The sequence below is a fragment of the Homarus americanus genome, unplaced genomic scaffold, assembly GCF_018991925.1.
Source record: "Homarus americanus isolate GMGI-L3 unplaced genomic scaffold, GMGI_Hamer_2.0 scaffold1024, whole genome shotgun sequence".
Taxonomy (NCBI): Eukaryota; Metazoa; Arthropoda; class Malacostraca; order Decapoda; family Nephropidae; genus Homarus; species Homarus americanus.
In genome coordinates, this window is record NW_024715228.1 from 9969721 (window position 1) to 9982220 (window position 12500).

General features: G+C 37.6%; 1 protein-coding gene across 2 annotated transcripts in view; it reads left to right on the top strand.

Moving 5' to 3' along the window:
• Positions 1–12500, top strand: part of LOC121856693 (forkhead box protein N4-like) — a 25048-nt gene that overhangs the window by 10660 nt on the left and 1888 nt on the right. The window contains exons 5-8 of one of the 2 annotated variants that reach the window (XM_042352387.1): positions 5323–5454; positions 6246–6391; positions 7215–7478; positions 11356–12500. The exon at positions 11356–12500 is cut by the window's right edge and continues 1888 nt beyond it. In XM_042352387.1, the coding sequence (XP_042208321.1) occupies positions 5323–5454; positions 6246–6391; positions 7215–7478; positions 11356–11586 (773 nt within the window). In that variant the 3' untranslated portion in view covers positions 11587–12500. The remainder of the gene's footprint in view (positions 1–5322; positions 5455–6245; positions 6392–7214; positions 7479–11355) is intronic. The other variant, XM_042352396.1, reaches the window with a different exon arrangement.

Sequence of the window (12500 nt, forward strand, 5' to 3'; positions counted from 1 at the left end):
CACTCTACGTTTTTTTTTTGCTGCCATGATTTTTCCACCAAGTTTGATGAAAAACGATTGTGCCATTTTGGCTGTCCAGAACAGACAGACACACGTCTAGTCCTATAGCATATTAGATTTATATGGAGTTTTTTGAGGCTAGATTACTACCCAATATAGGGGTCATTATATTTCTTCTTTTGTCGTAAATTAAGTGATTTTAGATGTATACAACTAGACCCCGACTTACGACGGGGTTAGGGACCCAAATCCAGGTCGTAAGTCCGACATAGACAAAAAAAGAAATTTTTTTTAAATAAAAAATCTACAATGAAATACAGTACAGTGAAAGTAATAAATAATGAGGAATGGTTACAGTGTGACTGAGCACTTACCTTTAATGTAGTCAGCTGAATGCACATGGGGCCCCCATAATTTTCTAATTATACATTGAGACTACATTAACTGGAAACGTTTCGGTATAGAAAATGCGTGTCATTTGAAAAAAAAATGGTCAAAACTGCGGCGGTCGTAAGTCCCGATGGTCGTAAGTCGAAGCAGTCGTAAGTCTGGGTCTAGCTGTATAAGGACTTAGGGTATGATAAAGTGGGACACACAAACACACACATACATACATACTTACATATACCGTACTTGCACTTCAATGTTTAAAATCCCACTTTATCATACTCTAAGTCCTTATATACATCTAAAATCACTTAATTTACGACAAAAGAAGAAATATAATGACCTGTGTGTGTGTGTGTTTTCACTCGGGGAAAAGGGAAACAACGGAGCACCTTAGCTTTCGTCTTTATTCAAGACATCTTCAGAGGCAACTGGTGCTCCGTTGTTTCCCTTTTCCTGTGTGATTTTATCAAGATTTATCTTATCCACGTTTTCATTGTGGATCTACATGAACTTTAATTTCTCACTTGACTTGGGGTTTATTAATTATTATTAGATGACAATTGCAGTGGAAGCGCCCTTTTGAGAGAAATCCCGAACCAGCACAAGAACATTTAAATTTACTAAACAAAATGAATTGTCCGTGACCCGTGGAAGGATAGCGTCTGTGACTGGGATGAATGAGACACACTGTAAAATTTAGACACTTCTATTCCCTCCAACACTACTGACAATCAATAATGGTACACCAATATGCGCACCTCTTAACCTGAACTTAAAACACTACTCTGGGGAATATAAGTTATACATGATACTGAAATTATTAGAAACCCAGACAATGCCTCATTAGGCAACAATAAATTTAAAGTAGTAAGAAATGTTGCTTGCACACATGAAACAGGCCTTAAGGGCTTTCAACAAAATGATATCAACCACTGAGAAAATGGTATTAAAAAATAAGAAATTAATAACTCTACAATGAATAGGCCTTAAGGGCACTCAACAAAATTATATCCAGCACTGAGAAAATGGTATAACAAAATAAGAACTTATTAACTCCACCCTGAATAGGCCCTCAGGGCACTCAACAAAATTATATTACCCCAACTGGTGCACACTTCCTAACCTAACTTAAACACTACTCTGGGGAACAAAGCTTATACCTGAGATCGGAATTATAAAGAAAAATTAAATGCATTAAAGGAACTAAATCACACTATCACTGGTTTCAATTAGTGACGCAAACATTAAAAAACAATACTATCAAAATTATTTAAGAAATATTAAACTACACACGTCAAGATAATATCAGTAACTCAAAAAATGGTATTAACTACACACAAAAATATTATCACTATTATTGAGATGTTACTGGGTCCACCAATACCTGTGAACCATGCTTCACCCAACTCAACATACACCTGTAATAAGGGAGATAAAATGTTTCTCTAGGTATCCTCCGAGACTCCTGGTCTCAGTGTGACCATTAATTTACTCAGATAGCCTCTGCGTCCATGGGCGGGAAGAGAGAACGCCAGCAGGTGACCCCTAGCCAGTAGGTAATACTTCTAGCTGACCGAAAACACGTGGTGCTGTGCACCCACGTGGGAAGAACTGATCACCCAATGCTGATACTGGTACCGTGTCGTTTTAGGTGTCGGGAGCACTTGTTCACTCAAGAGATCCCTTGATATCCCCGCTGACCAGTGACAAGCCTGCACTGATCGTTCCAACGGCGACAATCGCCAATCATCAACGGCAGTCTCAAACGGCAGCCAGTCTCTCGCAGTCAATCTCTAGCAGTCAAGTGGATTCTGACGGAAACCTTGAAATGGACTCACTGTTAGCTCTTGTTAATTTTATCACTGCCCTATCTAACCCCTGTCTGAGATCGAATGAGACTTACTTGTTATACTGCAATAGCGCAACACAGGTGACTAGACCACGTGACCGTTTTGTCCTCTCTGACGCACAGTCTGCCCTTCTCTGTTCCACCGCTGTCGTCTGACTGAGAGCCACCCAGCCTCGTGTCTACCCAAGGTGGTAGCCTAGGCCCACGTGACATTTTTCGCCTACTAATAACTTTCTTGGGACACCCGTAACATTATTCAGACTGATAAACGATCTATAATAATTTCAAATTCAATAATAGTCCCTTAACTTCATGAATCGCATCATTATTCATTCGGCAAACTACATTCAATATCGTATACAGTCAACCCTCGCTTTACGCGGTCCCACTTAATGCGTTTCCACGTTTTCGCGGTACCCTGCCGAACACGAAATGCTCACTTTCCGCGGTGTGTGTACCCTTTTACGCGGAGAGCGGTGCGAGCAGTGTGCGCACAAAGTCGCCCAGTCATCAAAACATTACCGAGTTCTTCACCCGCCACCCACCACAGCCGGCCTGAGTCAGTGATAATGATAATGATAGTGAGGATATGGACTTAGAGGGGTTTGACAAAGAGGCCCTGCAAGCCTCTGTGGTGGATAGTGATACAAGTGATACAGGTGAGGGCCAATAATCTGCCCTCTGCCTCGGAACCAACTCCCCATCCCCGTGTGCCCAGCCATCTTTTTTACTAATGTGTTAAAACCTATTATTATTCTCTTATTATGTGTATACCATCATAAATTAATTATTTTTATGGGTATTGTGTCTCGAAGTGGAGTTTGGGGTGGCGGTCTCATTTCATTAATATATTTATGTTGTTCTTTTCTGGCGTTTCTCACTTTTCGGACGCGTGGGTTCAATTGACGCGTAAAGTGAGGGTTCACTGTATATATATATATATATATACACGTATATGGGATTAATGAAATAGAGACTGGGCGACATCTCAGACTACCCTCCGTTACAATAACACGTTAATGCATCTTAATTTAAACTAACACCTATAAAGCTGGTCGCTTTAATTATCCCTTCAAATCGTGTGGACTCAACTCCTGCACCCTCTACCCTGGATGGCTCCCTCCTACCTTCCCGAGAAATGTTTGGGGAAAAGGACTAGGCTTACAGGTTTAATAATAAATAATACTTCAGGCTAAAGTTAGGAGAATATAATTTACATTGCTGGAATCCTTGCAAGACAGCGAATAATTTGAATATAAAAATCATATAATTTGCACAAAAGATAAAATTTTTGCTGTCTCTAATAAAATTCTTAAATTAGATGTAAAATTTGTATGTCTAATGCAAATTTTAGCTTGTTCATATTCAAATTAATCACTGTCTTATAAGAATTCCAGCAATGTAAATTATATTCCCGCGTAAATGATGGAAAATACTGCGTAAATAAACATTGTCGGTCTTGAAGATCTGGATAGGGAAGATCCAGACATAAAATTTGGGGGTTGTGGGCTAGGAAGCTTCCTAGAAGTTTCCCTAAGAAGCCGTTAATTTAACGCCGTCAATGGATGGCAGCAATTTTTTTTTTATGCTGACGTCATCACATTGACGGCAGCAATTTTTTTTTATGCTGACGCCGTCAATTCTTTGGGCAGGTGACGCAATCAACTTTTCACCCGAGCAGAAAGTTGAGCGTCAATTTGTTTGGGAAGAATTTTACCCCGCCCGAGCACCTGCGCAGCTTTCTACAGATTTGAATTTTCAAGTCAGGAAAAAGGCCACCAACCAGCTGTCCAGGTTGGTGGAGAAGTCCGTGCACGAGGCTGAGAGCAGCAGCAGCAGCGGTGAGGGAGACGACAAAGACCATGACGTGGAGGACAATTTGTTCCAGGCCCTGTACAAGACCCCCCCGCAGGAATGAAAAAAAAACAGCAACCTTTTCAATCGTTTCCTGGGGGAGAAACCCTTGGAAAAAAAACTTTCGACAAGGGCACCTTCCCCAACAAGGCCATGAGGGAGTTATTCATCAAATACAGCACCCCATCCCTTCTAGTGCTGCCGTGGAGTGTATGTTCCCCATGTGAAAGGACGTCTTGAGGCCCAAGCGCAGCAGAATGAGTGACAAGCATTTTGAGATGCTAGTATTCTTGTGGGGAAACAAATGAATAATTAAAATGATACAATATAAATAATAATAAATGATTAAAAATGAATGAATATTTTTTATTTTGCATATGTTATTCCCACACACAGGAGAATACGCGTTTCGGGGCTGCATTTGTACATCACTGAAAACTCGCTTACGCTAACGGCGTCAATTTATGAAATCGTTTACGTCAAAGCTGACGGCATCAAATTTCTCGGCCGTTTACGCTGACGCTGGCGGCGCCACTTTTTTCCGTTGTATTTTTGTTGTTTCTTATATCATTTATTATTTGCCTGAAAATTCAGACATTTGGCTTTTCCAGACAGGTGATCCCCCCTTTTAGTCCGGATCTTTGAGGGTTCACTGTAGTGTATTTCTGTGCTAATTACTCGCCAACTATGGCTTTCCGAGGTGCGATTTGGGTGTTTTTTATTATTTTTTTATTTTTTTTTTCAATCTTTTACTATCTAATTCCTAGAGAAAAGTATATTTCTGTTGAAAAATTACTGAGGCTATAATACTTTGGCAGTTTCGGTCAAAAATTAGATTTTGTTGAAAATCTCAATACAGGTATAGGTATTCCTGATCACGCTGATTCCGAATCTATGGTCCATGATTCAATTACAGGTCATTCTGACACTTGGTAGATTTTAATTACATTATTTCAATGCTAATTGAACTTGGTCTGTAAACTCACATATGAGGAACTATCATGGGCATTAGGCATGATTGTAACACATTAATTCGGAAACAACAAAATTTTTTGTCTCTCCCAATCTTTGCTGCTCCATCACCACTTTTATTATGCCTTATTACATATAGGGGTAAACTTATTATGGTAAAGCTATGTTCAACAAGGTTTACTTGTATCTTAGTACAGGTAAAAAAAATAAAATAGTATTTAGTAATTATGTAATAATAATTCTTAATTTGTGTACAGTTGCTGGTAGTAATCAGCGTAAAGGTTGCTTATGGGCATTGAATCCTGCTAAGGCCCATAAAATGGATGAAGAAGTACAAAAGTGGAGTAAGAAAGATCTGCAAGGAATTAAAGATGCCATGGCTTATCCTGGTAAGACATGCTTTTCTCATATTTGTTTTCCATGTACAGTACTGTATTGAACCCATCATGTTAATCCTTTTGACTAACAACTGCAGTGTTGGGAGGATATTAATATTATGAATGTAAATATACAAAAGTAATTTCCTTGCATAGATGGTCAGGTATCTAAATTATTAACCTGTTTAAGTATGAGCATCATTTGTTGGAAAGTAGGCACAAGATGTTATAAACATTCAAACCTCTTCAGATCTGGTTCCTAGCAGCACTCAGAAATTATTCATTTGGCAGAATTTACCAATTGAATCCAGTGAAATATAGATACAATTATAACAGAAAATACAGGGTTAATATTCAGGTCTTAGATTTTTCATCTTCTTAATATCTAAAATTTTATTTATCTGACATGACCATAATATTGTCATTACTGTTGTTAGTAGAAACATAGGAAGTGACAGGGTGCCAATATATTTTACAAAATAAAGGTTGAGGATAATCTTATAATAAACTCTTGCATGTCTGTTCCTCAAAATTACTAGCTAGTCTATCTTGCTTATTCTGAAAGTATTTTTATGTTGTTTTGACTGTGTTGCCCTTTCTGATTGATATGTTTTGCCTCTGACTAAAAAGAACAGCATTGAAACAGTTTACAATATCTCAATACTCTAATAACTGGATATGCAATATACCTTTTACCTTTGATATATTGCATGACTTCCTAATTTAAAGAGAAACTATTTTGTGCTTGTATCACATTATGTTCTTTGATTTTTACATGTACTTATTTTTGATTGGTATCATAGAAGTGTTAGAGGCATTGGAGCGAGGAGAAATGAAGTTTGAATCAAATGGAGGGGTATCATCATGCAGTGAAGACGAAGATGAAGATGAGGAAGTTGATCCTTTGGCTGTTGACACCCCCACCACTCCAACAGTTGGAACAGTAAAGGTAAGCTTAGTACAGTACAGTACTGTATAATAGAAACTATCAAGGTGTGCAGTAATTGCTTTTTAACATGCTGTTTAAACATTCTGATTTGTGTAAAAAAAATTCACCTGTGAATGCCAGGATTCAAACCTGGACCACCAAGGTTGGCAGTCAGGCAGCATTCCACTAGACCAAAATGGGCTGCCTTAACCCATTGTCCCACAGTTGTGGGCATGGGGCCTTTAGCTACAGTGAGAAGCTAAGGATAGGTAGCTTTTTTTTATATATATACCACAGTATAAATAATCAGTCTGTACTGTTGCATACCAGTACAGTACATTGTATAAGTGATTATAGTACAGTACATTTTATAATTGATTACAGTACAGTATGTGGATTATGCATATTACTTAAAAAAGATGTAGTCCTTGAAATTTGATTAATTTTTATAAGTTTTTCTCGAACTTTTCCCCCAAAATTTTTCATCCAAAGGTCCAATTTTTAAGTTGAGTGAACGTCATACTAGCCAGATATCTATCTCTGTTGTGTCTATCATTCATGACTCATTGTACTGGAGGCTGCAGGTTATCTAGTAAGATGCTCTATTAATTGTATAAAGTTTTATTTAACAAATACTGTACATTTCTGTCATTAAAATAACATGCAAACTACTTATATAAATAATTTGAGTGTGCTGGTTGTCTCCATATCAGAATCTATCCTGTCAAATTCTTTTGGTAGGTGGTAGTCTGTTTCCATCTTGATAAAACAATGAAAATTTTTCTTAAAGAATTCCTAAAAATTTATAGAGAATATCTCATTACGAGTGTTAAATATTCTTCAGATACTGAATCCCCTTACATCACCAACCATTGTAACCTCCAACCAGAGAGGACCTCAAGCAGTTGTCAGCAATCAACAGCAGCACATCCGGCAGTCGGTGCAAAATGGCCGTACTTCTCTCTCTTCAAGTGTTGCTCAATCAGCCTCCACTCATACAAATGCTCGGACAACATTTACCACACAGTCACTCAAGCGCAACTCAGTCACTTCTGAGGAGCCTGAATACATCCTTCCTGATTCAACGATGACAGAAATTAGTCTACAGGTAGAGTTTATTGCATGATGTATGGCTTTAAAAATATGAAAACAATGAGACCAAAAGAGTGTTGGATTTGTGAATTTCTTGTTTTCTGAATGAGATTGTATTTCCCCTCACTCTTTGCAACATGAACTTTTCTAAGATGGACATTCTTGAGTTATAATGCTTCTCAGTTTGGTGCACAGATGTGTAGTGGTATTGCCTTGTAAAACCCATGTACAGCAGACCCTTGTTATTTGCAGGGGTTAGGTTCCAAGGAATGGTGTGAATAGGCTAAACTGTGGATAGCAACTTATACTACCTTAGTGCACTACTGTATATCTATACTGTACCAAACAATCGACCAGCTGCGGCAGCACTTGTTCCCCCTTTTAACTTATCTAATAATTCAACTTTCTTTGTCAAGGTCATCGCTGACTGTAAACGCTTTGGTTAAGGACGTTCAGGTGACGGGCAAGTCGAAGGGAATGATTGAAACCCGCCTTTTGACGCATTTAATATTTATTGATGTGGTCAAAACCTGCAGAGGAAATGTTCATAATATTACATGGGGATTCATCTGATACATAATTAGTTAGTTTCACACAGTTTTATCTTAATTACAATTTATTTAACATAGTGACATAGCACAAAGTTCATAACTCTATTAATCTTAGCTTCGTCTCATTCTGCATTGTCTTATTACTCCAGATAAGGCAGAAACGAGTAGGCGTAATTAGTCGACAATATTTCAGTACCGAGGGGTATGTCATCACTTAGGCTGTACTTACAAGTGTGGGTCAATGCAGATCAGTATGGTGTTCCAAGAGACAACAGTACTGTGTAAATTGTCCCAGCACAAATTCTCTGACAGGAGAAGGCTGGTCTTCACAGCATCGCTAGAGAGGGCGATCTGACTCATGGCGGGGCGGGCAGCACTGCCACCAGTCGAAGACAGTCCACTCAGCAGAACCGAGACTTGTCTGTAAACACTTCTACATCTGGCGAGGTCACAGGTTGAAAGATTTAATGGCATCACATGCCAGCATTGTAGCTGAAGCCAGCGGCGATAACACACACACTCAGCAGAATCAGGGCCTCTTGTCTGTAAACAACCCCCCCCCCCCAAGCCGTCACATTTGGCGAGGTCACAGGTGGGGGGGGGGGGCGTACGAGGTCGCAGGCTGAGGGATTTAATGTATGTTCGGGTAAGGCAACACCAGCACTGTAGTTGAAGCCAGCGGCGATAACACTGACTTTTGCCTTTTACATTTCACTCCCATTAGCATCACTAGCACTGACACTAGGCAGTCTTTTGGGGGTCATTTTCACACAGAAACACTAAATTTTTGAGGGTACAACACAAGCTGCTGCGGGAAAAGACTTGTAATCTAGCCACCATAGCTACCATCTGCTTACTGCGAATCATCGAAATCACGAATTGCAAACCCATGAATGGCAAGGGTCTACTGTACTGTACTGTACAGTATAGTATTGGCTATTATTTATTAAAAAAAATATTCCGTATATACTCGTCTATAACCCCCCCTCGTTTATAGGTCGACCCTGATTTTTTTGACCAAGAAATCGTTAATTTACGATATTCCTCGTTTATAGTTCGACCCACGTTTTTGAGGGTAATGGAACAACAAAACCTTCACTAAAAACGCTCTACGTTCAATAAACTGAGGCTCGCCGTGCATGAAACACAAGTGCCGAAGGCAAATTGTTTACCATTTATTATTATGATACATTACACTGAAACGCGGGTGGTTTCAACAAAAATATTGTATATTTCCATTCAAGTATTTATTCAAGTCAATTAGGAGGGAATATTATTGTAATACAACAGTTTTTTAACTAAACCATTCAAAAAGCAATTACGGTAACATCTTTTGAACGAAAGAAAGCGAAAGTCATTGTTTTCGTCACGATTTTATCCCACTTTCCACTGTAATACGTACGTAATTTCAGCAAAAATATTACATTTCCGTGAATGTATTATATCAAGCACAGTATGAATAGAATATCATTGTAATATAACAGAATTTTAACCGAAAACTAAAAAAACGAGTAACATCTCAAGAACAGAAGCTTAGGTAAAGTCTTTTGTTTTCGTCATGTATTTTATCCTATTTTACATTGAAATACATCACGTTTCAGCAAAACTACTATTTATTTCCGAGAATATATTCATTCAGGCGCAGTTTAGATAAAATATACGTGTGATGTAATAGTTTTTTAACTGAAAACGATTCGAAAAACACATACCCTCTAGCCCTGTTCAAGGAGAGGAGTGGAAGAAGCTGTTTGGTGCTGCAGACGATGACAAGGAAAATGATTTTGATGGATTTTAATGAAAATATTCAGAAATATGGTATCGTAGTATTTATTCAAGTCAATTAGGATAGAATATTATCGTAATACAACAGTTTTTTTATCTGAAAACCATTCGAAAAGCGATTACGGTAACATCTTTTGAACGAAAGAAAGTGAAAGTCATTGTTTTCGTCACGATTTTATCCCACTTTCCACTGTAATACGTACGTCATTTCAGCAAAAATATTACATATCCGTGAATGCATTATATCAAGCACAGTATGAATAGAATACCATTGTAATATAACAATATTTTAACCAAAAACTATTAAAAAAACGAGTAACTTCTCTTGAACATCGGAAGGTTAGGTAAAATCTTTTGTTTTCGTCATGTATTTTATCCTATTTTACATAAAAATATATCACGTTTCAGCAAAACTACTATTTATTTCCGAGAATATATTCATTCAGGCACAGTTAAGGTAAAATATACATGTGATGTAACAGTTTTTTAACTGAAAACGATTCGAAAAACACGTGTACCGTCTAGCTGATACAGCTGGTGGTGCGTGATGCGTCGTTGTAAACAATAGGAGGTTGAAGTAGATTACCGGGTATTATATTAAGTGTGAAATATCGAAAAGGTTTTTATTACCGGTATTTTTTGTAGATGAAAGAGAACTGTGATACCGTATATGATATGATAAGTTAGCCTGTGCTAAGAACTTCAACATAGGCTGCTGAAAGCATGTTGTAAGTAATTTAGCCTATTGTAAGTTGGTGAGCTTCATTTGCTGAAGGAACAGCACAACTTTTCATTACTAATTGGTACATATTTTACGTTTCCATTGTTTACTGGCAGTAAATGGTAATTATTTTTCATGTCTGAAGCTAAAAGTTGCTCCTCGCCCTTCCCATCATGCACGGGTTCAACCTAACAAAACTATTACGCATGTATAGGACGACCCCCAATTTTTTGCCTAAAAACTTGGTCTTAAAAACTCGAACTATACGCTGAAGTATATACGGTATATATATATCTCTGCTGAAACGTGTAAAAAGGTGAACTAAGCATATCAAGCGTTGCTATCATGTGTACAAGTTAGGCATTACTAATTTGTTCTGGAACACAGTCTACAAGAACAGTAGAGCACAACTTTTTGTTCTAGAAAAGGTTATTAAATGAGAAATTCTGTGTGTGAATCTTATATCGAAAATTTTGTCAAACAGCTGTGCTTCACTGTTTATAACAGTTGCAATATCTGAAACAAATTGCATTTGTAGCCTGATTCCTCCCTCAATGAGGCAACTAGACACTCTCGGCCATATGTCTATAAAGTTATCAGTTACTGTACTCTTTATTCTCAGTGTCCTTATGTTAGGAATTCTTTCAGTTTACAGGTTATGTATTTTACATATCTTTAGCTCTGAAATATTTGACCTAACTAGAATTTTTTATATATTGTGAATATAAATTGTGCGGAATTATTTTTAACTTTTGATAGTTATTAATGAAACTAATATATTAGATGCTGTTTAATTTCTATAAAATGTTAAAATAAATATGTAATTTATTCTGTTTCAGTCCAATGGTGCTCTGGTTGATGATCTAGGAAATGAAATCAAGATAGAGGGCGAGTCATCAATTCATGCAAGTCCCTCTACACGTGGTCTGGTTGTCCGCAAGCTACCAGGTGTAACTCCACTCAGGTCTGCTACTGTGCGTGCCAATTATGTGTACACACCAACGATCTCATCTCCCCATCAGCAGCATACCCTCAACAGACTTGTTCTTACCAATGGCAAACTGTCATAGTTGATTTGACAAACTGCACTATTCCGTTCAAGTGGCATCTTTTTTCATTTATACGTCATCCCAAAATATTTCTTTTTCATCTTAAAATAATTTGACCATGCTCCCCCTCCCCAGAATGAATCCAGGTGTGATTTACATGTAATTAGTGTGCTTGGCTATCAGAAGTAAAGGGGGGCATAAGGTATTGCAATCATTGTAGGTATTATTAGAATGAAAATTTTTTAGTGAAGTTTCTGGTAAACAAGATGAGTGATTGCTGGGGTGGTAATGTGTTGAATGTCTGGAAGAGAAGATGCCATGATGCATGAAAATCTTCCTCTTTATTTTATATGATGTCTTGCAGTTAAGAATATGAAGTAATATTTGTTTTACATATTTAAATAAGTATTTAGGCATCATTCTTAACTTCTCTGTTTAATATTCAGATGTCAGTTGTAAAATTTTCATGTCATTTTGGGATTCTCCTTCCTGGGTGGTGCTCTGTTAGTTCACATTTGATTTTATGAAAAAAGGTATTAAAATACTCTACATTCATTACTTTCTTCCTCATAGTGCAAATTGTGACCTAGTATTCCATGATATCTGTACCTTTAACTAAAATGACTGTATATATATTGTGATAACCAATAACCATAGGTTGTAAGTAGAAGGCGACTATGTGTCCTTCTGTGAGGCATAAAAAAAAGGTGCGAAGAACATTATGGCAAGCCTCAGCTGATGAATGCGATGTTGTATTGAGACTGCAAGTATTTTTGCACCCATATGATTGGAGACATTGTCTGAGTCCTGTGATAATCTTTTAACTGAGACCGGGCAAACTTATGTACCTGAGAGAGTGTAATAGTACGATAGCAGGAGCATAGGTACTCTGTGGCCAGCATATTGTAAAAATTTCAAGTTTCCATGCATTTGAT